The sequence below is a fragment of the Sorghum bicolor genome, chromosome 2 (genome assembly GCF_000003195.3).
Source record: "Sorghum bicolor cultivar BTx623 chromosome 2, Sorghum_bicolor_NCBIv3, whole genome shotgun sequence".
Taxonomy (NCBI): Eukaryota; Viridiplantae; Streptophyta; class Magnoliopsida; order Poales; family Poaceae; genus Sorghum; species Sorghum bicolor.
In genome coordinates, this window is record NC_012871.2 from 73,271,776 (window position 1) to 73,296,908 (window position 25,133).

At 43.0% G+C, this 25,133-nt stretch overlaps 5 protein-coding genes across 7 annotated transcripts; 2 read left to right on the forward strand and 3 right to left on the reverse strand.

Annotated features, from left to right (window-relative positions):
• LOC8079191 (40S ribosomal protein Sa-2) lies at nt 34-2,533 on the reverse strand. Its single transcript, XM_002463137.2, has 5 exons — nt 2,250-2,533; nt 1,426-1,688; nt 1,146-1,343; nt 830-1,034; nt 34-390 (listed from the first exon to the last, which is right to left on the reverse strand). Exons 1-5 carry the CDS (start codon nt 2,395-2,397, stop codon nt 284-286), a joined length of 921 nt encoding a protein of 306 aa, XP_002463182.1. The 5' UTR covers nt 2,398-2,533; the 3' UTR covers nt 34-283.
• LOC8060684 lies at nt 2,673-4,495 on the forward strand. The gene is made up of 3 exons (XM_002460974.2): nt 2,673-2,914; nt 3,524-3,780; nt 3,919-4,495. Exons 2-3 carry the CDS (start codon nt 3,531-3,533, stop codon nt 3,951-3,953), a joined length of 285 nt encoding a protein of 94 aa, XP_002461019.1. The 5' UTR covers nt 2,673-2,914; nt 3,524-3,530; the 3' UTR covers nt 3,954-4,495.
• Nucleotides 5,880-9,361, forward strand: LOC8079192. 2 transcript variants are annotated; one of them, XM_021452577.1, is made up of 5 exons: nt 5,880-6,111; nt 6,924-7,735; nt 7,819-8,019; nt 8,406-8,601; nt 8,929-9,361. In XM_021452577.1, the coding sequence occupies exons 2-5, from the start codon at nt 6,932-6,934 to the stop codon at nt 9,111-9,113; spliced, it is 1,386 nt and encodes a 461-aa protein (XP_021308252.1). In that variant the 5' UTR covers nt 5,880-6,111; nt 6,924-6,931; the 3' UTR covers nt 9,114-9,361. The 2 variants fall into 2 exon arrangements, with proteins under 2 accessions (XP_021308252.1, XP_002461020.2); XM_002460975.2 differs by having other exon boundaries at nt 5,881-6,111; nt 6,899-7,735.
• Nucleotides 10,223-14,216, reverse strand: LOC8079193 (ethylene-responsive transcription factor ERF073). Of its 2 annotated transcripts, none has more exons than XM_002463138.2 (4): nt 13,910-14,216; nt 11,683-13,673; nt 10,668-11,443; nt 10,223-10,554 (listed from the first exon to the last, which is right to left on the reverse strand). In XM_002463138.2, exons 2-3 carry the CDS (start codon nt 11,897-11,899, stop codon nt 10,698-10,700), a joined length of 963 nt encoding a protein of 320 aa, XP_002463183.1. In that variant the 5' UTR covers nt 11,900-13,673; nt 13,910-14,216; the 3' UTR covers nt 10,223-10,554; nt 10,668-10,697. The 2 variants fall into 2 exon arrangements, with proteins under 2 accessions (XP_002463183.1, XP_021308253.1); XM_021452578.1 differs by having other exon boundaries at nt 10,665-11,443.
• On the reverse strand, nt 15,009-20,691 carry LOC8060685 (probable serine/threonine-protein kinase roco5). Its single transcript, XM_002463139.2, has 7 exons — nt 17,755-20,691; nt 17,588-17,665; nt 17,148-17,300; nt 16,703-17,014; nt 16,154-16,276; nt 15,712-15,799; nt 15,009-15,629 (listed from the first exon to the last, which is right to left on the reverse strand). Exons 1-7 carry the CDS (start codon nt 19,813-19,815, stop codon nt 15,454-15,456), a joined length of 2,991 nt encoding a protein of 996 aa, XP_002463184.2. The 5' UTR covers nt 19,816-20,691; the 3' UTR covers nt 15,009-15,453.

Sequence of the window (25,133 nt, forward strand, 5' to 3'; positions counted from 1 at the left end):
CCGACAACTCAGAGATTTAGATCCAACAACACAGAAGCAGGAGAGACAATTGCTGCAACGAAGAGCATACAATTCACATAATGCGCTTAAAACAGAGCTATCCATTAGAAATAGCAAAAAGGGGCCCGGTTCACTCACCGTCTCAGCAGAGTCAACAACACAAAATTGATTCCCATCTCGTAGCACGTAAAACGTAAAAAGTTCAAAGCTACTACTCAAGCAGTGTCTACCAACGAGTTCTGATGATGACTACTATGAACCATCAACCAGGCTGATTTACTCCTTAACCCCAGTTAGGGGTAGGAGCCGCGACAGGAGCAGCGCCTTCTTCCCATCCGGTGGCTGCTGGAGGAGCAGCGGCAGCATCCCAGACACCATCAACAGGAGGAGCTGAAATTCACATGCAGAATTGTAAGAGCCACAGGTGCAAGAAACTAAACGAGAAGATAATAACCAGATATTGAAGTTAAAATAAACAAGCAAATGTGAATAAACATTATTGAGTATATTCTATAGTGATCTAAAGCTTCAACACAGTTAACCCATAAAATCCTATCTCAAAGGGCAACTTGTGATAGAAAAAAAATGTCCACAGAACTTTAAGCAATTGCTAGAAAACATATCAAAGTTTCAGCTCAAATCACCTACCAGCTTCAGACACAATATCAAGCTAATTCTAGGCACACAAAAGGTGGAACAGAGCATCAACTATCAATCAATTAAACATTATACCATAGACAAACCAAGAATGTGTAAACAAAATACTACTACAAAGATTACAATATTTTGTCTTTATGCAAATCATGTATTATGTGAGGAGTATCTGGACCTGGAGCAGCAGCCCAGTCTGCACCAGCAGCTGGAATGCCAGCAGGCGGCGCTGCAGCTTCACCAGTTCCCCAGTCGGCACCACCCCAGTTCTCACCCCCTGGAGCAGTATATTCTGCAACTGCGCCATAGTCAGGAGCAACCAGAGCCTCTTCTTCCTCCTGCTCCTTTGCTTCCTCCGGGTCTCTGTAGAAGAACAGATCAACCTGCAGAAGAGAAACAAGCATATCATTCAACACGCGACAAAAGGTAAATGCTTTGTTTATACAGGTCAGAAATTGGTACGAATGAAACTAGTTCAGATTATATCAGTTTACCATGATGTCCCACTTGTGTCCTGGAAGAATTGTACCACGCATCTGAAGGACCATTCTGGCAAGCAGCCAGAACAGGCAACCAATGCTCTGTTTCCCCTTGTTATTGGCAGGAATGCCAATATCAACATAGCGCATAGGGGAGTCAGTGTCACAGAAGGCAATGGTGGGAATGTTTCCAAGTGCAGACTCCTTAATGGGCTGTAAAAAGTTTGATAAAGAAGATCTGTAGGTGCTCTGAATCAACAATGTTTTTCTTACAACAGATATAAGTTCATTTTACCTGATGATCAGTCCTAGGGTCAGTCAGGATAAGAAGGCGCGGCTCGCTGAATGAGGTTTGCAGCTGGTTGGTGAATGTACCAGGAGTGTGCCTGCCGGCGATGGCATGAGCCCCAGTGTACTGGGCAAACTTGAGTACAGCCCTCTGGCCATAGGGCCTAGCAGACTGTACTATAATATCTTGAGGATTTTCAATTGCAACAATGACCCTCGCAGCCAACTGTAGCTTCTCCCAGGTCTTCCCAAGGTTAATAATGTAGATACCTGAAGGATAGTAATATACAACAGCACTATTGTTAATTCACAGTTCGCCATGGTCGAATGACAATGGGGATTTATTAGCATAAGCAACTTGAGTTAGCAATGGACTACTAGGCGTTCTTCGCATTGATTCCAGTTAACAAACACAGCAACATAGACATAAGATGTTCGATATCAGTCAATTGATCTTTAATTTTGATAGAATATGTCTGAACCAATCCCACAGCTCATATTTATGGAATATTGCAGGTAGACCTTACACGTATGTGGATCACACCCACTTCAGAAACCCTCCAAATCTTCATGCTAGACAAATCCTCTATACTGGAGAAATAATACTAGCAGACAACGCACATATGTGTATCACATTGATAATCAACAACTACAAATTACATATACATGACATGTGGATCACGCTGATACAAGAAATCTTTGACTAGAAATTACATACGAGAATAAGACATGTCGACTGAAACTACGCGCCAATATTTCTCAATTGACCGAATCTGCATGTGCATAGCAAGATCACAATAGAGCTATAGCTATATCAAATACAAGACGTACCATCAGTGCGGCGCTTGTATACGTAACGCTCCATCTGGAAGTCGCAGTTCTTGGTGCCGAGGTGGACGTCGGCGGCGAGCATCATCTGGATGTCCTGCTCCCGCTGCGACAGCGCCCGCGCGCCGCCGCCTGCCGGTGCCGCCGCCATCGTCGCTGCCGAAGCTAGGTTTCTGACGGCTGCGCCGTGCGCTAGAGAGCTGGAGCAGGGAGGTGGCGGCGTAAGAGAGGTCGCGAGGTGGATGGTGCTCTGAGGTTTTATATGGGCTGGCTCGTCACGGATGAAAACCCTAGGTCTTGGGGTCCTGCGGTTTTGCTTTATGGGCCTTTTGTATGGGCCTTTTGGGCTGGGCAATGGACCTTGTAGAATGTAGGGCCACCGCTCTTCTGGCCCATGTACGCGTGACACTCTCATCTCCGGTCTCCGTTCCCCGTCGCCTCAGCCGCCCGTGGCCGTCAGACGCCAAGCCAAGCAATCGCACCGGAGGGAGGAGCTCTCGCCGTCGGCCGTCGGCAGTCACAAGGCGACTCCGGACGCACCGCTTGCCGTGCGATCAGCCCATCCGCCCGCCGTGCGGACTCGCGAGTTGCGACCCTAATAGCTGACTGGTTCTAGGCGTCATTTCAGGCCCACCAACGCCGCCGCCGCCATCATCCAGTTCATCCAGGTCAGGGGATTCACCGCACCTCTCATCCACAACCAACCGCGCCACCTGATTGACCTGACCTCGCTTCTTCTCATAGTCATGGCATCATATGCGTGGACATGCTTGTTCCAGCCAGGAATTGGTGTCTGTAGATCGGGTGTGTCACGGTCGACTAGTTTCGAGCTCCTCGTTGTTCACTTTTTGGAGGAAATTACAAAGGATTGGACCAACACTGTGTTGTGTTGCCTCTGTATGCACCTTCCTTTAAACTGGAATCGTGCCATAGTGATCCTCTTAAGATTGTCGATTTACTGACCTACCTAACCTAGTCATGCACTCAAGTTATGGAAACTGACATGTTGTCAATTCCAGTTACGAACTTACAAATTTGTAGGTGATCAGTGAATGAATACTTGAGGATTATGAAATGAGTTGTTTCTGAAGATGTTGTATCTGACATTTGTTCCTACATCCTAGATCTATCTCTATCTGCAAATGTGCTACTAGTTGCCACAGTATGCTCTGCTGACTGTCCCAAATTTTCTAGGATATTATTAGATTGTAGTAGGATCCAATTTTGAGACGGATGATGTGCCCTTGCTGACTGACATAACCTTTGTGCATACACAGCTTCCAAATGGCTAGTGAGGACTCGAAAGATATGCTGAAGAATGTGGACTGGAAGACTGTGGGCGGTGCAGTGACTACTGAATCTAGCCAACCAGTTGTCAAGAAGCGCCTTCCAAAGAAGATCAGACAAGTCCCTGAGTGTTATTTTCTGCCTCGGCGATCTTTGCCTTCTGCACTGGCAATCTATGGTGCCGTGTGTGCTGCTGGAGTTGGTGCAGGAATGCTTATTGAGGTGTGGATAAACAAAAAGATCAAAGGTACATGGCAGGGAAAATCATCAAATCACACACTCTGTTTTCTTAAGGATTTACCGTACCATCATGTCTACAAAACTTTCATTGCTTCTGTATTTCGCACAAACTCAAATTCTTAATAGTTGTGCTTCATTCGTGCAGAGGATAGTGCTATTATCTGGGAGATGGATAAATGATGTGCAGTCGTGCACCACACTATGATATGGTGGAACCATTTTCGACACTATGATATTTGCTAGCTCTGAAGCTAAGAATTTCATTTATAGGATTCCTTCGTCCATTTGTTTTATTTTGAGTGAGGTATTGCAAGGATGGATTTGAGAATGGTGTTCAGAACGACGCTTGTCTGCCTGCTTGTGAGTCGGTTCTGCCACACTTTGATGGTGAAGCAAAAAAATCTGAGCCCCGACTAATGATGTCATGTAGCAGTTCCTGCTTAAACTATAGAAATAATTCACTTTTCCAATGCAAACTGGTACATCCTTGTCTGTGTATCGCTGGTTTCGTTGTGCACACATACTCCAAGTATGAAATATATGATGTCTGTGCGCTCTACTTGAAGTATGAAATATATGATGCTTCAAGTAGAGCGTCGTTAGGCACATCAAATTTCATTTATCAGAATGACAGTGCAGTCTGATTCTAGAATCTAGAGTGACCATTTTGTAGGAATAGTCACAACAGCACTTGTAAGAATCAATTCAGAGTGTTTGCTTGATGATTGAGGTGCATTCTTGCCATGAAATCTGATTGATGCGTGCAAAAGCATTTGCTGTCTTGATTAGCTACAGCTCTGTTGGATTTCAGCTCCTTATGTGTCCTGCACTGCACTGGACCCCGCTTCAATAGTATCAGGCAGCATACGTATGCTGTCCTTTGTATTTGAGAACATCCGTTGGTGCCATTGCCATCCATCGTGGACTGTTTGTATCACCGGTCCTTCTACCAGACCTTGAGTAAAAGCTTTCCCTACTGGAAATGTAGCTCCACACAGTTCTGTACTTCTGTTCTCGTTCCGAATCAAATACCGTACACTCCAGTCTTCAGAGATGACTCCCTCGGTCCCTCCGAAATCCGAATGGCAAGGGAACTACCCCCCCAACCCCCCCGCCCGGGTTTTTTTTGGGTCTCATAGTCATAGCTCTCGGTGCACTTTTTGATTCGCGCTTTCCACACGTATATAGTCCGTAGCATTTCTTGACACAGGACACAGCCGATGCAAATTGAGTGTTTTTGTGTTACACTTTATATGCAGTGTGTTGCAAAAGGGAGGTACGAGTACGACTTTGCACCTATTTCGTGATGGATATGTGACCGTGCAGTGGTTTTTGTGCAACAGTACATTGGAAAAAAAAAACTTGTTCTCTTAGGTCATCCGCAATGGTTATCAAATAGCTAGCTAGAAGGAATTCTATTGGCTCTCAATAGCACTTTACAAATAGCTATCGAGATGATGTATAAAAATAATAAAAAAGTAGCATTCTCATTGGCTATCGAGGAGAGATCAAATAGCTAGCGACTTACTAATAGCTAGCGACTCATAAATTTCTAATCTAGCACAATCTTCTAGAAATAACTCTCTCACAATACTCTTCACAATAGCTAGTGACTTTCTAATAGCTAGCGACTTCTTAAGCTAGCTATTTGTAAATTACCAATGAGAGCCAATAACATTCTTTCTAGGATCAAATAGCTAGCGATTTAAACACCATTGCGGACGCCCTTATAGGACGTTTAGCTGCCCAAAATCTTCAAATAAATTTTTCCAGAGTGAATGAAAAATGAAAAAAAAAAATACTACTATCGTAGTCGTAGCGGATGTAAAAACATGAACAGTTGTAGGCAGAAGAGAAGAAGCCCAACGAGCACCGAATCGAGCCCAAATAAGGTAACCGCGTATAGTTAGCCCATCGCGGCAGCACGTACTCGCGGCCCATCACGTGCCTGCCACCGCGTCAGCGTCTGAGGTGGGCCCCCACCATAATCGTCAGGGCTGAGGCCGCGCGAGACGCCAGCTCGGACCCTACCCTCCTCGTTCCTCTCACGGTGGGAAAGGAGAGGAAAACCCAAAGCCCCCGATAACTTATCCCCAAATTAACCGGTAGCGGAAAGCCGGTCGATAACATCCTCCGAATCCCATCTTCTGTTTTCTTCTATTCTACTACTATCTTCCCCCGCTGCCGTTGCCGGCGGAAGAAGCCAATCGACGCGATCCCCGCCTCCGACGCCAAGCCCAACCCCGCAGCCCGGAGCCGCGTCCTCTCCTCTCCATCCCCGTACCACGAGGAGACGATCCCATAGGCGACGGCGCGGTCCCTCCGATCCAAGCACGCGGTAAGCCTCGCTGCTCGTCTCTCGCGCTTCTCCGGTGTGAAGGGGCGCTACCTAGCTCCCCTGCCGCTCCGTCCGATCGCTGATTCGCCGTCTCCGCGCTGCGCTAGAATTGATCGCTGTTCTGTTGGTTCGGTTGTTTCGCTTCACCGGGTGATCGGCCCGTCTGCTTGCCTGCCCATCCAATCTAATCTAGGGTTGGGGGAGCCTCAATCGCGCGCTTGTGTGTCGAGGTTAGGGTCCGCTGTCAGCACGTCCGCAATCATATCTTTTTGGGTAGCTATCTGGGTCATAGTTGATGCGGCTCGGTCGTGTCGTGCATCTGGGATTAGTTTCAGCTGGTTGGTGCTTTTGTTTTCCACATGGCATGGCACATAAATGTTGCATTGGTGGTTCATGGGTTGGTTCTGATGCTTAGTTTGGACTTGAAATACTGTTGCACTTGTCAAAAACGATTATTCTTGAATTGTGCACAATATATAATGTGATGGGGTAGAAAAACAAAAGAGATTTGCAGCAGTGCAACTCTTAGGATATGTTCGCTGAAAAAAAGATTAGTTCATGGGTGCACTAATTGATTAAAATACTCTAGAAGCAGGGTCCATGGTTTCAGCAATCCTATACTAACCATTGTGCTTCTGCAAATCTTCTCTCTCCCTATCACATTATATTGTGCATAATTCTAGAATAATCGTTTTTCGATAGCTCATAGGGTTGCACTGCTGCAAATCTTTTTTCTCTTTCCCCACTTTGCATCTCGTTATAACAACGTACCTGCAATTACTTACAGGTTTTGTTCCTACTATAACCTCTAGATGATTCCATGGGAACTCCAAATGAAATGATGGCATACTCTTCCCTGTCCAAAATGGACACCGGCCAGAAGGGAGCTGCTCTGTCCAATGTAGTTGCTGGAAACAACTATCCGGTTCAGGATTATCTTTATGAGCCAGCATATGAACCAGACTTCCCAGAGTATGATTCAAGAGATGACCCGTTTGCTCCAACACAAGCTAGTCCAAAAGTCAATCTGAAGACTGTTCTAGGTGGGCTGGTTTCGATTGTCACGGGTGTAAACAAGAGTGAGGATGACGCATCGCAGCAGGAAGGTTTCAGCACAGACATATCATTCCTTGGATCTGACAAGAATGGTGATGTCAATGTGCACCCTTCCGTCTGTGTTCCAAGTGCCCCACCACTACTTGAAGCGAATGCTTTACAATATAGTGCATACAGGGAGGTGTTGCTAGCAGATCCACCAGAATGGTTGCCAGATAGCTCTGCAAATGCGTGCCTGCATTGCAACTTGCCTTTCACGGCTCTGACTCGTGGTAGGCACCATTGTCGGTTCTGTGGAGGTATATTCTGCAAAAACTGTTCAAAGGGGAGATGTTTGATGCCCATGAAATTCAGGATTCGTGATCCTCAGAGAGTTTGTGATGCTTGCTATGAGAGGCTTGATCCACTTCAGGGCTTATTGATCAACTACAATAGTAACTGCATGCAGCAAGCAAAACACGATGTCATGGACTGGACAAGCACTAGAAGCTGGTTGAACATGCCTGTAGGTGTATCAATGGAGTACGAGATATACAAGGCTACAAACACAATGAAGAAATATTGTCAGGTGTGTATGTCGTTTTACCCATCAAAGATATGTAACCTTATCATCCAGAGCTAAGATTTTTTTTTCTCTTTTGGAATGTGTAGATTGCTAGATTAAACCCTGAGAAGTCCATACCATCATCTATTCTCAAGGGAGCGAAGGGACTTGCAATTCTAACAGTTGCCAAGGCAGGTGCAGTTCTTACATACAAAGTTGGCACTGGTCTTGTGGTTGCTCGCAGATCAGATGGATCATGGTCTGCTCCCTCTGCAATTTTATCTGTTGGCCTGGGATGGGGAGTGCAGGTATTTATCCACTAATCTTGTTATCTTAATATGTACTCAACATCTACAGACACATGGTTTGTTCTTCATGAGAAAATACAATAACTCTTGCGCTACTCAATAAAATATATATGCTTATAAGAAACCTACCTCTGTGGTTATGCAAAAATATTCATATAATTACTATGGGATCTAACTATCCACGTATTTTTCGAAAAAAAACTAGCATACCCATCCTGAACAACTTGTATGAAAAAAATACAATTAAGCATTGTGGCTTGTTATTTGGTTCAGTTGCAAGGTGTAGATGATAGTAGATATTGGGGCAATGTAAAGATGTGGATGCTTAAGTACAAGTCAGTAGGGGTCTTTAATCTCCATTTGATGGTGGCCTTTCTATATTCCAGATTGGAGGAGAGCTGACAGACTTTATCATTGTGCTTCATGACCGTAAAGCTGTCAAGGCTTTCAGCAGTCGCATTCATCTTTCACTTGGGGCAGGATTGAGTGCTGCAGCAGGACCCATTGGCAGAGCCTTTGAGGCAGACGTTCGGGCCAGTGACAAAGGTTCTGGGATATGCTACACTTACAGCTGCAGCAAAGGTAGAAATTTGAACATTGGCTCTTAACAGTGCCCCCCCCCCCCCCTCTAGTTTCCTTTTAAGATAGAAATTAGTAAATAATAATTTGATCATAAAAGGTAATGACGGTGTTCATTTTAGAGCGTGGAGTTAGGTTCCTACTTATCTTCTGGTAATAATTAAAAAAGCAATATGTACGTACATAGTGCATTTACCCATGAAAAAGAAACCCAAACAGACTGAATTGCCAATTCATACTACTCACATTGAGATATCACAAGGTCTTACTAACTTACGCTTGGTACAAGAGTCCTCGCTATACTTAAATGTCATCAAATTTTTATTACAGGTGCCTTTGTTGGGGTTTCACTGGAAGGGAATGTGGTGACAACCAGAATGGAGACCAATCTACGCTTCTACGGAGATGCATACCTGACGGCAACCGATATCCTGTTTGGGAGGGTGGAGCGGCCCCGAGCTGCCCAGCCCTTGTACTCAGCTCTAGATGATCTGTTCTCCAAAATGGTTAGGTAGGCCATTTAGATTGGTGTGGTACTATGCTGCATTGGTGGTATGCAGTCATGTATATAAACATAAAGTAGCAGCAAAAATTCTAACAAAAAAGGAAATATGGCAGGGAAAAAATGTACAGCTTTTGTTTGATGGTTTCAGTACTGATGTCAGTCTACACATGTAAATATTGGCAGAATATTTAGTACGCTGCAGTGTGCCGCTGGTGGACTCATTCATGCAATGGAAGATTGATACATTTATTGGTTACAGTTTGCGGCTAGATTATTTGATATTTTGATGGGGCCATTTGGCTGCAATCACGTGGTATTTCGCTGCAATCGCTTGCCGGCCCCTGCTTATTTACTAGTGAGTGGAAGACTGATAAAATTTGTTTCTAGCCGTACTGTTCTTTCGGAAAAGGAGTTTCTAGCTGTAGTCCTCTATACTATAAAAAACTTTCTAGCTGTAGTCCTCTATACTATACTAGGGGTTTTTAAGATATATCTTTTTATATGGTTTAACATTGTCCAACAATTTAAAAGTTATTTATAATCCATATTTTCAATATTTGATTCAACATTGTCCAACAAGGCTTTAGGGAAAGGAAATGGTTTTTTACTGTACTGTACACCTTAGCAACCTCTGGAGGGATGAGCTCAAAGCGGCGTCGCCCACCATCTTCCTCCACTTGCACGTTCCACCCAACCACCTGTCTGCGGCCTCCAAACACGACTGCATGCAGCGGCCCTGCCGCCCACGAGCGCACCGCGCATCCGTCCCATTCCCTCGTGGGCAGCGGCAGACGGCAGTCGGCAGAAGCATCGCAGCAACCGAAATATTGTCACGTTCAATCTAGCAAAGATTCCTTTGCTTTTCGTGTGGTTAACCGGAGTAAACGATTCCTCGGTCTCACCTTCCAAGGAGCAATTTGGCAGATAAACAAATAAGGTTATTAGTTCTTTCGTCAAGTAGGTTAACAGCTTGGCCTTTGCCTCTGCGCCACTTCCTCGACACAAAAGATTCAAAGTTTTGTATGGTATGGTGCGGTCAGGTATCTGCAAGCACTCAAATTTCACGCCAGGGTTTCCCAAGAACTCCTTTTTGAGAATTGGATCATTGAGACATTCATGTACAAGATGAACAGGTTCAGTTGGATTGAATTTAACCACCAATACTGGTGCTTCCATCAGATCAACAGTAGCAAGATACAACATCACCTGAAACGGTGATCATAGAACAACAATTAATTTGTCGAAAAGAGCATGATAACAGGAAAAAAGCCATAATTACACAGCAGTAAACATGTTTCTATTCTCGCAAATCTATCTTCAGCACCCATCACACTCAGGAACCCCAACAAGGATTACGAAATCATCTTGGAATAGCACCACACTTCCACAGGAATGTCAGTATGTCACTGCAATCATCATCGTCTGAATAAGCTCGGTCCTTCCCTCGCCCCCTGTATGAGTGCAAGAGAACAATAACTCTCAGGAAAAGAGCTCCTCTTGGCAACGACAACCAAAAAAAAAAGATAAAAGGAATAGCTCAATGCTTAATAAGGGCACTTACAACCTGAAACTATGATCCTTGAGCTGTTGCGTCTCAGTAAACACCGTGGTCCATTGGCACGTCGTCGAAACTCCACAGACCTCCAATGTTGACGCCCTCCTGAACGGTGTCGCCGTTGAAAAGCACGTCGATGTTTTCATATGAGTTACCTTCGAGGTAAGGTAACTGCACGAAGTCCGGGAAAGGATCATAATACACAAAATCATCGGCAGGCCTCACTTCGCCATTGCCAAAGACCGTATCTGTCACCCTAGTCTCACCAACAGTTTCTTCAACTTCAAGGTAGCTTAACTCATTGACCTGATTCAGCTCAAACGCATCAAGCCATGCGCTGGACATGGGTGGCGGAGAAGCCGACTCTGGCAACTCAAGCTTGACGGCAGTGGCATCATCAGTGCTGCTGCCTGCTGAGATGACATGATCATCAGAGGCGTCGTTGAGCTTCAGCGTCTCCTGGGATGCAATCTTCTTTCGTGGCCGAGCCACACGCCCCCGGCGGCGTTTCTCGGGATTTGTGATGGCGCTGGGGAAGTTCACCTTGGCTTTCTTGCCACGTATGCGCCAGGCTGCCGTGTCGTAGGCTCTTGCAGCCTCCTCAGCGGTGCTGTAGGTGCCAAGCCAGACTCGGACGCCCTTGCGTGGGTCTCTGATCTCAGCTGCCCATTTGCCCCAAGGGCGCCGCCGGATCCCACGATACTGTGTCCTTCTCTTCCTGCTGGCGACTTTGGCAGTATGAACATTGGACCCCACCACGAGATTCGAACTGTTCGTTTGGAACTCTGCATGAAGAAATAAAACAGGTTAACGAACAGAAATCCCGATTCTATCCCTTCTACTAGATCATAAGGATACATAACTAGAATACAGTAAATAGTCAGATTCTCCAAATATATATGCAGCTCTACTGATGCGTTGACAACTATATGTAAGGATAAGAAAGGATGGTAACCATGATACAGCACAAACATAAAAAATACAAGAGCAACATAATCAACAACTTAAGAGCAGAAAAAAGAACCTTGGCCCTCATGTACAAAATCCACATCTTCCTCGCTATCACCATCCTCAAATCCCTCGAAATCAGCCTCAAAGTCATCTTCACCAAACTCCCAAGAACTCTTCCTTTTCCAGTTCTTCCCACTCTTACTGCTGCCACTCTCTGTCCATAGGTGATTAGCAGTAACCTTCTGCCTTACTGGCGAGTAGAGATCACTGAGAATGGCCCCGCCGCACATGGCAAGAATTCTAGCCAAGAGTCTAACAATGGAGATGGGGGATACAAGGGTGGGTGGTAGCTTCGGCTAATGACTTGATGCAGTTAAGTTTGTGCTTGCATATTTGTACTACAATTGGGTTGTTCTAGGTGAGCTAATTTATTACAATAACAAGTTACTATAGTGCAAGTTGAGTTGGTGAGTGGACAAGTTGGATGCAAATGATGTTCTGCATTGGAATATATGTGGGTGCACGAACCAAATGGAGTACCTGGACAACACAACAATGCATAATAATATTCTGTGGACAAGTTGGCAACTTGTGATGAGTGCAATGTGAAATCCACAAGGTATAAAATATGTTTTCATTTGGCATTGCTTTGGTAATTACACACAAAGAACAGGTCGAGTTTTTGCTTTTCAGCAATTTGCATAATCGTGATTGGTTACTTTGTACTGTGAGCTATTGTATCACATAATAAGTATAATTATTTACTTTTTTAAGTATTAAACATGTAGAGTGTGTTGCTAGAAGGCAACTAATAGGTAAAATAATCTAAACAGTTTTTCCCTTAAAAAAGTAACACTAAGTTTTTATTTGAGTCAAATGCGGTTATTAAATTTGCTATGGACTGTAATCCAGGTCTATAAACTTTGAAACTGCACTTTGGGGTCTTAAAATTTCCAAAGTACCCAAAATGCCTCTAGGGTTTCTAATGTGGCATTGACAAGATGGAGATGTGTTCAGTTAAAATTTCTTATAAAAAGCTCTTTGGATTTGTATTTTGAGTTTTTTCTTGGATAAATTCTTTTCCTACCATTATGATTTTGCACTTGTTTTTGCCACTGCTAGTGACAGAGGTGTGAGACATTGATAGAAATAACAAATGGTAAAAGTTTGCAGCGACAAATAAGACACTTTATTCTTCTTTAGTCTGCTTCATGAGAGTTTGGCGGATACTTTTCCTTTTATTTTCTTCTTCGATTTTGATTTGTCAATAAAAAAATCTCCGCACTTGCATACCACATCAATAACAGTAGGGGTATTTTGGAAGTTTGGACATGGATCATACATTTAACAAGTCAATCCTGAAGTTTCAAAGTTTATGGGCCACAATGATACACCATGATAAGTTGAAGGGCCACTCGTGCATTTCACTCTTTTTTCTTACTTTTCTTCCTTTGGTCATCAGTTCATCACAAATGTCTTATAGTTCTTTGCAGGCCTATCTTTTATTCTTTGCTGTAGTACCTTTTATTAAGTACAAGAATGCACTACCGAATTGTCCTTGAATGCTAAATGTACATGACCCTTCCATGCAAATTGAAAGATTATGTCCTTGAATTGTTGTTCATGAACCTCACGTTGTGAAGTTCTAGAGACTCAAATAGAAAAATTGGACCATCCAAACACAAACAGTATAGATTATGTCGACACGTGATTTAATACCTCAAGACTCGTGCTCAACTAGAGCTGATTGCTTCTGCATCTATGTCCAAGATGTCATACTTGGCAGAGAGGATACAGTCAATTTAACATAACGATTAGGATTGACCTTACAAAACTATAACCAAACATACACCAGAGAAATGTACACGCTAAGCATATCAATTGGGCATAAAACACAAGTCTCCTTGACCAAGCAGATACGAGAGAGTACCTTTTTATTTCCATCAGCAATATCCAGAATAACACCTGGACCTGGTCAGAGTCCGATTCCACGAGCGCTGTAAATCAAATCATAACGGCAGTGGTCTCCGGACTCCTGTCATCGTCGACTATCCTTCTCAGAAGCTGTCAAACAGCAATCCATCACACAAATTTGTAGAACGCACGAATGAGGGAAAACATATGCGAAGAAGTAATCGCCAAATACAAAGTAAAATCACGGGCCCTCTTTTGACGCAACAACAGGGCACCGTGAGCAATTTCAGACATAGCTCGTTGTACTGAAAACAGATGGCAAAACTAATTTTGTAGGGTAGGAGGTACCAATCGTAGAGGAGCATGAGAAATACTAATACACCAACCTGCTGGGCTCGGTCTGCCACCTTCCTGGCTTCCGGCCAAGCTCCGCGCCTCTTCTTCTTCTCTTCGTGACTAAACCCTGGCAGGTGGCCAGGCCAGGTGGGGGCAAGGAGGCAACCACATCGCCACTTCGGGAGTCCTGGCAACGAAGGTGTCTGGCGGCGGCCCATGCGGAAGTGGTTGAATAGGCGTCAGGGTCAGGCCGACCGCCCACGTAGAGGCGGCGGTAGCGGTAGCGGTGGCGGAACACCGGCTTTGGGAAGAGGACCGGCCTCTGGTAACTGGTTGTTAGGAGACGAGTTGGACGGGTATGTCATAATCAGTAGTTCAAGGGCCTTTTATGAATTTTCTTCGAGTACTTTATGCCTTTCTCCGGACACCGGCCCAGAGGCGAGCAGCGCCGCGGCCGCTCACCGTCGATGAGCGTATGGAACTGGTTAGACTTCCAGCGACGAGAGCAAGCGAGCAGCTGCAGGACGAGGTCCCTTTTGGCCCTTTCAGTTTTCACCCGTTGAAGGATGAGCCCGTTGCGTCGTCGTCGTCGTCCTCATTCAGCGCTCCAACTCCAACGGGCGGTGCGGGGTGGCTCGACGGACGAGATACCATTCTCGTCCTCCGCCCGCCGCCCGTGCGTGCTCAGAGCCTGTCAGTCCGTGCTGACATGAACCAGGTACCGTGGTTTCTAGCCCCGTACTCTCGCATTCATGATCATGCGCTTCTGTAGGTTGCCTTCGCTTGGTCCCTGTGCTGCATCTGAGCTGTTTGATGTATTTCCTCGCTGGGTCGTGCCGCGCATTCAGTGACCGACATGGATTGGCAGGCACAAAATGTAGTGAGGTGCTTTGTTGTAGTAGGTTCTATTAGGGGAACGCTGTGTTTTTTTTTCTAGGTTGTACCTGTTGTGCTTGTTGTTCACAAGGATTTCTCTAGCGATAGTACTTATTTTCTTCATGCACTTTCGTTTCAATCTCATGTGCGGGTTGCTTAGATTCACTGCAAATTGGTTACTACGTGGTGGCAGTGATCAACGGATTCTGTTTGAGCTTAAGCTATTGCAGATGTATGTAACCTCATATGCATCTTAGCATGTCTGATGTTGAGAATTGACGTGCTAGAGTTTGAACCAAATCGAGTTGTGTATCTTGAACTGCACCTGAAGTAATGCTGGTTAACAATGCTATGCTCTCATTAGGAACCTCAGGCCCCAGTTAAGTAGACAGCTACAAAAAGCATGGTTGAATGTAGGGTAATTCCATAGGAAAATTACACCTACAATTACTAAAATTGTAAAATAGATAGGAAGGAAGTGAAAGTGACATTTATATTCCAACTATTTGTTTCATATAGCAGCACTGCACACCAGCCAACTAATCTAAGATACATTCTCCTTGTGTAAAAGCCCTAGTACAGATACCAACACACACAGACACAGTACATATCGAAGAACACTATGTAAAAGTATGATGTAGTTGAGGTACTGAGCAATATGAATATACATACAGGTGATGTATGCAAAATATGAACATACAAACAGGTGATGCTGAAGTTAGATTAGTGGCCTGCTCTGGTTGCCTTCTAGCATTGAACGGAGTTGGCTCACGACTTCCTTGAAGGATGGTCTTTTGTCAGGCTCATTTGACCAGCACTGTTCCATCAGTTCTTTCCATTGTGGGTCGCATGATGCTGGCACCGGTGGCCTCAATTTGTTGCTCAAAATTCCTCCTGCAATTTTTCAGTCAGTATTTGGGACCCACAGGTGATGTTATAGTATTAGGATACCGTTTATGATAACTTCATAAAATACCTATAACTCCTCCATGGTGCATGCCAGCATATGGTTCCTGGCCCGTGAGTATTTCCCACATTATGATTCCAAAAGAATACACATCAACCTGTTGCAGTATCAGATATATTGGTATAAGTATAGACAGTACAAATAAGTGAATAGCTAAATGAGAAGCATATATTTCTTCTTCATTTCAGCAACTTGAGTCTTCAGAAATAACTTTTCAACATTATATAGTTTCCATACAAGCTAGAGCCCTCCTTAATAACCATTTGAATAAAAAACCCTCCCGAATAACAGAAATAAGCAACTCGGCTAGTATCAAATCACTTGATTCAATAGTTGCCTTCCAGCTTATTGAGTGACATATGAGAAACACACATAATACTAATACCATAACACCTTTTGAGTCTTGTAATATCACCACTTTCTTAGATCATAAAGAGAGAGTGAGTCCTACCTTGGTTGATACCAAATTGCTGCTCATTTCAAGCATTTCAGGAGCCATCCATGGAAGAGTCCCCCTCATCCCACCTGAGACCATTGTGGTTTGTTTCACCTTGGACAAACCAAAATCAGCTACCTGTAATCGTAATTTACCAGTTGCTCCATTTTAGCTCATTTGGAAAAGAAGAGGTCATTTATACTGTTAGCAGACAGATGTCTTAGAGGCGAAGAGAAGGACGGAAGCAGAGGATAGGGTGGAGGAACTCTGTATGATTAAAGTTCAGGTGTCTCTTTACATATTAGCTACCCTCCACAACCCTCACCACTGTACTTATACTCATTACATCAGTTAAGCACTTTGGGCCACTCACTCGCATATTGGACCAGCAGTCTCTCTTGGGCCTGCTAGCCTCCTCCCTTGACTCTATTTCTTCACCCATGTGTTGGTGGACAACTGCTTGACAGGGAACAGGGCTGACATTCCCCCCATCTTATATACATATACAACTCGCCATGCATTTTAGATCAGCATAAATGATAAAATGATGAAAAGGTGGCACACCTTGCATATGGGACGAGATGGATCATTGAGATTCACCAGTAAGTTATCACATTTCAAATCGAAATGAATTATATCCTTGGAATGCAAGTACTCCATTCCAATAGCCGCATCCATAGCAAGAGTAATCCGTTTGCGCCGATCAAGTAATTTTTGTTTGTGCAAAAGGACTTTTTTGAGAGATCCACTCGCCATGAATTCTGTCACAGTTGCTAATGTCCCCCCAGGTCCATTATTCACAATCCCGTAGAATGCCAGCACATTAGGGTGGTGAAGTTTTGAGAGAATTGCTGCTTCTCTCCAAAACTCCACAATCTGCATGATAAAATTGGTTACTGTTTTCTGATGAGCAAAACCTAGGTGACTATGTCCTGGGAAACTTCTACTAACTACTAAGTCTACGGCGTGATTGTAACTTCAATTCATCATGTGATTTTAAGGAACTGACCAGTTTGTCTGTCTCAGGTGATGAATACATGAAACAGCTGTTCTTTATCCGTTTGATGGCAACATTTGTTCCTCTCCATCTTCCATGGAAGACAGTTCCAAATGCACCAGAGCCCATCTCCTGTAGATCTTCGAGGTCCTTGTTGCTTATTACCTGTTATGTAAGTAAAACTAATGATCAATGGTACATTGCCAGAAATCGTGTAGAGTGATGGTTCCTTGCACAATATTTCTTGTACTAAAGTTTCTTTGTTCTTCATTTCATTTTAGTTCCTTCCATCCATATCTTTTATTTTTCTAAGAGTATTATACATATTCCTTTTTCCTTTAGTAAAACTCTCATATTGTGGATCCCCCACAAAATATTATAACAGATTCTTATAAACATATATATTTGTAGGGACTCAAGATTCTACCTTAATTTACAAACAAACTACACACCTGTACGTTGCTTATAATGTCTCTGTCCAATGTTGCATTTGCAGGAAGGACTTGTTTATTTTCCTTGGTTTCATGTACCTGCCATCAGAGGAAATGCTATGGCTGTCTTAGAAATTGCTTCTGAAGTTAGCTCTCATGAGTACATATGTGGAGGTGATGAGGTGTACCTCAAGCTCTGAGATTGGTGATGCAAAATTTTCTGTAACTTCTTCTGATAAAGATTCAATCTGCATACGGTTGCCTTCACCTCCCAGTGAAGTAGATCTAACAATCTGTATGTCTTGCTGCCTGCTATCGGGAGAAGCTTGCTGTTTTTCTCCAGAAGCATGCACCATCCTATTTTTTTGCAGCTCAGCTGCCTTGTCTGAAGATGTAAAAGGACGTGGGGAACATGCCATTTCACTGTCATGGACCACTAGCGTAGAAAGATTATCTTTCTTGGCCACATCAGTGTGCATGACATCAGGAAGAATTTGCTCTATACACCCTATAGTATTCACTGAAAATACCTGCTCACTGATGTGTGTATCATCCCACAAAATGTGAGCTCCTGCTTCATTTGACCCAGATATCCGGGTAGGAGCAGGCCACTCTGTCTTGTTTTGTAACTCAGTGCTACTAATTTTGTTAAGCTGGTCTGTATCAGAATAAGGGATGGTGTCTTCTTGAGAGCTACATCTCGTGCTTATCATGCTTTCATCAGAACTCGGGCATTTGTACACCGGTTTTTGATAATCTCCTGAAGGAGATGCAAGCATTTCATATACGGATCTTCCAACAGGCTCTGTCACCAGCTTCTGAAAGTCGATTGAATTATTGGACTGGATAGATTGGACGATTGTCTCAGTCTGTTCTCTCAGCAACTTGTTGACAGGACTTGTATGTTGTGTCAAGCTGCTGAAGTTTGTACTAAGTGATGGCATCCTCAAGTTGTTCTCATCTGATGGTATCATCAATTCCATCCTTGATGATACACTTTCCTTATCTCTTCCTGCATTATGACCTATCTTGGATATGTTGCTTGTTGTCCTTTGCAGTTCAGGAATCTGCCTTGAGGTGCTATTACTACCATTTCTCTCCCACTTAGACGGATATGTGAATTCCAATGGCATTGATGAAGCAAGGTTAACATTTCTTGACTTTCTGGTAGGATAGGAGCTTGCCTCACCTTTGTTACTCTGTATGGCACAATCTTGATTGGTCATTTGTTCCATGATAATGGGAGGAAACTTGTGTAGAGGGATCCTGGATTCTTTTGATGTTTCTGTAACAATATTTTGTGAACGCTTGCTTCTAAGGCATGCTCCGCCTGTCTGTGATCCCGCATCGTCAATATCAAACATCAGCTGATCCAGATCACTGGCTGATGCACTCCCTGGACCTTGTGCACTTAATTTCTCACCTGGTCCAGTATATCTGTATCCATTTATTAGAGCAATATATTGTGCTTCAGTATCTTCATCTGATGAGCGTCCTACCACAAAATGTACATGATGTTCATCATCTTCATCAGTAAATAGGTATATAGTTGGCCATTCTTTGCTTTCTTCTAGGACAATGCACTCATCAATCATATGGTGAACATCATCATCGGAGGCAACAGAGATGAGCACATTCACTTGCTCTCCTGGCAAATGGTACTTGACTATGTGAGCTTGCCTGATGAGCTTTGTTGTCTTGCTGATCAGTCCTTGCCATGACAATCTTTGACTTATCTGAATCAGATGCTTTTCACCACCAACATACCGGAGCTTGCCATCTACTGGCCTTGGTAGGAATCTGCCTCCAAAGTTGCAAAGGAACTTCATTCTAGTTGATCCAGAGTTATAGATCTCTTGTGGGTACGTCTTATTTGTTCCCTGATTACTTGTTTCACTAATTGAAGCAAATGTCAGAAGCTTCTTTGATAGTTTGTCTCCAGAAATATTGGCTTCTTGCCCCCAAAGAGTGTAGCTGGTTTGGATGTTCCTGTCATCAGAGGTGATTGAAACCAAAGGCTTTCTTGTGTTTGCCCTGTCTTGCATGAATTCAAGAGCAAACTCTTCTCCAGTTCGGAATGAGTAATTCAATAACTGTGTCTTCCCAGATGTAACAAAAAACACTGGCTTAGGGCTGATATTAGGGACACCTGGTGGCAAAGCTTCTGAGGGGCTGATATGTCCAGCGTCAGGACCTCTAGTTCCAATTGTTTGTAAATTCCATGGAGAATACACAGCGTTCTTTGACATTACCTCTCGGGTCAGCGTTTGATCTGAGCTGTATTTCTCATTCCATTTTCAGTATCCAAGTGAACTATGATATTGGTTGACATGAACATTATCACATAGCATCACTTATTCATCCTTATTCAGATAGTTGTAGTTTTGTTCACCCACGGGCTGAGAGTTATGGACTGGAGATATACAATTATAGGGTTAAAATAATAATATATAGCCTGTATCTCACAAGTTCTTTTTTGAAACTGCAAGACCATAAGAGAAGGCAGAAAGTCAAAACTTGCTGGCGTAGCCATGATTCTTACTACAAGAAGGTGAAGTGTTCAACTCATCTAAAACTCCCATAATTGTTTGCAGTGTTGGGTACCAGTGATTATGCAGAGTTTGTCAATATTTACAAAATCAAATAATAATTTCAATCATGTATAAACTTTACTTGAACAGGTTGATTTTTAAGGATATTAGTAATCACTTCTACCAAACGTAACAGTGAATCATACATGGACATAGTTTGTAAAAATTCTTGTTCTTTTGAAGGTACAAAATCGCACAAATTGTTGCAAAAGAAAATAGAAGGGCAAAGAAGATAGCTGCTACCTTCGTGATCACCAGCTGAATTCTGAGTAGCTGACCCTACCCTTCTAAGCTTGTGAGCTGGTATGTATCGTCTACCTTACATTTGTGATGCTAGAGAGATTTGTATATGTAGATGGGTGAGCTCAATTAGAATAATATAATAGTAGACTTCAAGATAGCTGGATTGGAGTTGGGGCAATGGAGTGTAAACTATGTTATCTATGAAGCAGTTAATTGGCTCTGTCCAGACTTCTAATTGGATGACAGCAATGGGCTATATTATTAGAAGCAGGGATGGGACTGGTTGAACATTTTTTTTTCTTGGTATTATTACATTATACACCTCATAGGCAGCCTAGTAGGTCAATTATTCATACAGAACTGGAGTTAAGTGAACTGTATTGTGATATATTGATCAACTTTGAACATATGCCATCAATATGTATTAGGCAGTTCTCTATTCGTCAAATGAAATGGCATAATTGTAATTGTATATCTAATGAAGAAAGAAACTGAGTTGCCCGATATTGTATATCAATTATGTAATTGTTAGTGAAACGTTTATATGAAGTAGGGTTGTAACATTTGTCATGCAATGTTATATAAACCCCACTTGAGATATTGCATTACTTGGGGCAAGGGGCTGCGCCTTTTCAACTCTTATTTGTCACTATCAGATACCATCTTAAACATAGATACTGTGGCTCATTACTGCCACCATATATGATGCAACACTATTTATGCATCGTATTGAGTTCTATAATGCCATTTGTAAGTCCAACTGGACTATTTTTCTTGAAATATATAGTTTTTGGCCGTCAGAAGCGAGTGGCTTTCATAGCTTCATACACAAAATGGACTCTATAGGTCAAGCTTGAATAAGTTTACTTAAACATTGGTCCCACCATTTGTTCTTTTAAGTTGACATGTGACTTCTTGGCATCAGATATTTTGAGTCATCTGCAGACAGATCATACAGAATCTTCCTGCAAATGAGAACCTTATTTTTGCATTGATTGACAAAGGCAAGGTTTGCTTATTCTTTTATTCTAAAGAAAGGTCTTTGGATTTTACTTTATCGGCGCAATCATGACCAAAGTCACATTTTTTTTGTTAAGGGTACATGGTTCAATCGCTTGGCACATCAATTGATAGGTAAAATGTGGAAGCTTCTGTCAAGTGTCAAATGATCAACTTGCACTGAAGTGCTGTTCTGATTTACAGCTTATGTCGATTGTTTCCACAATGAATCTGAATGGAACATGGAAGGGATTCAGTGTCCAGTAATTCAGCTTGCTTTCTCTAAGAAGACATCGTTCAACATGCAGATGTGAGGTTGGCAGTTGACACTGGTATGTGAATACTATCCCTTTGATATTACCTAAGAGGAGAAAGCATGCTTAATATGGCAAAATTGGGAATTGGTAGTTATTCTGCACTGAAAGCTTACAAGACTACAAGAGCTGGGTGAAACCAGAATCTGGTTCTGAAGCTATACTGACGAACATTACCACAAGTCGTCACTGCATAGGAACATCTAGAACATTACGGCTAGATGCAGCGGATTGATGATATGCATACGGTGCTAAGATTAGCACACTGCTATATGATCGACTCAATGGATAAATTAAAACTGGTACCCTACCACCTGCTACCGGAGTCATGGTGATGCATGTAGCAAGAAATTAAAAAAACATTGTCCCAGGGGAACTGAGGAAGCAAACGCAAAGCCCCCAAAATTTGTTCAGAACATTGTGTCGATGTTGCCACCGCCGTGGAGGCGTCTCGACTTGTGCCTGATCATCCGGAGCTTCATCGCCTTCCCGTTGTCACTGTCGCCACCAGCTTGGCCGAGACAGGGCACCACCTCCACGCCGGTCAGCACAGCAAAATCCTCTCCAGTTTCTCCATCATCTGAAGAAGAAGAAGAGCCATGGAAGAACCTTGCGATGCAGAACCTGCCAGAACCCAGGTTGACGACCTGGGGATCCCTGCGTTCCCTCCATTCCTTTGGCGTGTCAAGCTCCTCCCAGGTTGACGAACTGGCGGCTCTTCCCGTCGCTGTTCTTCGCCTCCGGCTCGGGAAACCTCTCCATGACGAAAAGGTTTGAAAAGCACAAGCGGGGGCCTTTTTGGGTCCGAATTTGGACTTTCGAAAAGTTGGGGAGGGAGAAGGGCATCCGCTTGCGCCAGCGACATGGTGGTGCCGACGACGCGCGTCTCGGCGTTGAAGGCAAAGGCGAGCCCCGACTGGTCCGCGCAGACCACCTTGCGGTCACCGAGCGGGAAGCAGTGCATCCCCCATTCGTCGTTCGCGTCGGAGTCCCCGGGTCGGAAGGTGTAGCTGGGCCTGGGAAGGCAGAGCGTCCCCATCGTCTCTGGCGCCGGCGCCGGCGGCCGAGAGGTGGCGACGTCTCGACTCTCGAGCTCTATTTTTTTTTAGTATTTTAATGATCTCAAATTGAAAAAACTCAAAAATATAAATTTGTAGATTCTATTGGATCTACACTTTTTATATAGAAGTTATCTTTATTTGGCACAACACAAGAAAGATATGATTTTTTTTCCCGGGCAAGCGCTTGTAACATCTAACGATCTCAAATGAAAAAACTTAAAACTACAAAGTGGTAGATCTCGTCAAACACTATAATTTTTATATAAAAATTATCTTCATCCGAAATCATTTGAAAAAAATATAATTTTTCTATGTTACACCACGTTATCGAGTTAGCACTCGGTTGACTGCCACGTGACAGTCTTGTCGTGTCGCCGTAGTTTTGACGCGTCGGCATGTATGGCGGGTTAGTTAAAAAATTAGTAGTGTTAGATTTAAAAATAGTGTTAAAAATATTAAAAATAAAAAAATTCCCTATGGCCAACGGCACTTTATTTTCGTGGCTTGGGGCTCACCTGTGTTAAAAAATAGTAGTGTTAGATTTAAAAGTAGTAATGTTAGATTTAAATTGGCCGCCACGCTGTCCAAGTTTGACAGGGCTTGCGAAAACACAATCCAACACACGGTCCAGATCTCCTGAGTCCTGACCGCCAAGTCTCTTGGTCTCAGTGTCCTAGGGCGGTGGCTGATGGCCAAGGATTGATCATTGAACTGATTCTCAACCCAACGACATTACCTGGATCAGTAACGAGCGAATGACCAACCATCGACTTTTCTCTTTTGGAACAATTTGTTTGTCACAATTTTCTATTTCTACAAAGTTACAGAGTTTGACTCATTTGTGTATAACATTTTACGGGGCGAAATTTTTCACCATATCTTTTTATCATAACTATAACAATAGTGTTTGGCAGTGAGAAACATTTTAGATTCCTAGGAGAACCGTTGCCAAACAACTATGAAGTGACTCTAATTCATTAGAGAAACAATTTCTAAAAGAAATATCGATCTAAAACGTTTCTACACAAAAAGGAACCTTACCAGACGCATCCATAGCTTTTACACACTTTTAGACAATTTAAAATTATCATGACTTTTCTACATAACATTTGCAACCCAATTTTTGTTCATAACTATCAGCGGCAACGGCAATTTCTCAACATAAATTTTCTAACACAATTTATATAATAAGTTTAGTGAATAACGTAACTTATACACACGCAAAAGAAATATTATTCAACGTCTTTCAAAATTTTATACACAATTTATATAGCACAATTTGTAATTTATTTATTAAGGAAAAATTTATAAACCTATTTTTCATCATATATAAAATAATATATAGGTTAATATTAATATATAAAGAATGAAAATGCAGAGGGGGGGGGGGGGGGGGGGGGAAGAGATGCATCTGGGCATTGCGTTGAGGGGCATCAGGCTGGTCTCGCGGCCGGGCACAGACACGTTGGGCCCCTCTTGACCCTCCTACACCCACTTGCAGCCCATTAAACTGCTTCCTTCAACAATGTACTGGAGGTCCATTCAAAGCGGCCCACGGATACAAACCATCCTTTATGCTACTGCCTACTATAAATTCCCAATTTTAACTACGGCTACGGGCTACCTTCACCTTTTTCTTTTTTGCAAATTGCCTACTCTTCACCTTTATGGTCGAAAGCCATTCCTTTTTATTTTGCTTATTACATTTGTTCTTAGCAATTTTCCAAATGGTTAGGCTCCTATGATGCTATCTCGGCATTGATATTGATGCTAGAGAGTAGAGAGGAAGATTGAAATGTCCAGGATCAAGAAAAAAAAAAAGGCCCTATTTTCAGTGTCAAATAGAAAATTTTCTGGCTTAAAACCCACACGCTAAGTTCCCTTCCCTACGTGCCTACATGTCATATAAATACAGATTTAAACGTGCACATTATTCTACCATCGCCTCCTGCTTGCGAATGCACCTTTCCATAATCCTCCTTTATTTGGTCACTTAGGCCTTGTTTAGTTCCGAAAAGTGAAAAGATTTCGGTACTGTAGCACTTTCGTTTGTTTGTGACAAATATTATCCAATTATGTACTAACTAGGATCAAAAGATTCGTCTCGTGATTTACAGCTAAACTGTGTAATTAGTTTTTGTTTTCGTCTATATTTAATGTTTCATGCATGTGCCATAAGATTCAATGTGACGGGGAATCTTAAAAACTTTTTAGTTTTCTGGGTGAACTAAACAAGGCCCTATTCTCATGTCTGTCATGATACTTCATTAGAACTTGTCGTGCCCAAGCAAGAACATTAGAAATTGCTTGATCATATTGTAGTTTTCTACACATGGCAATTATCATTTAAAAACATGTA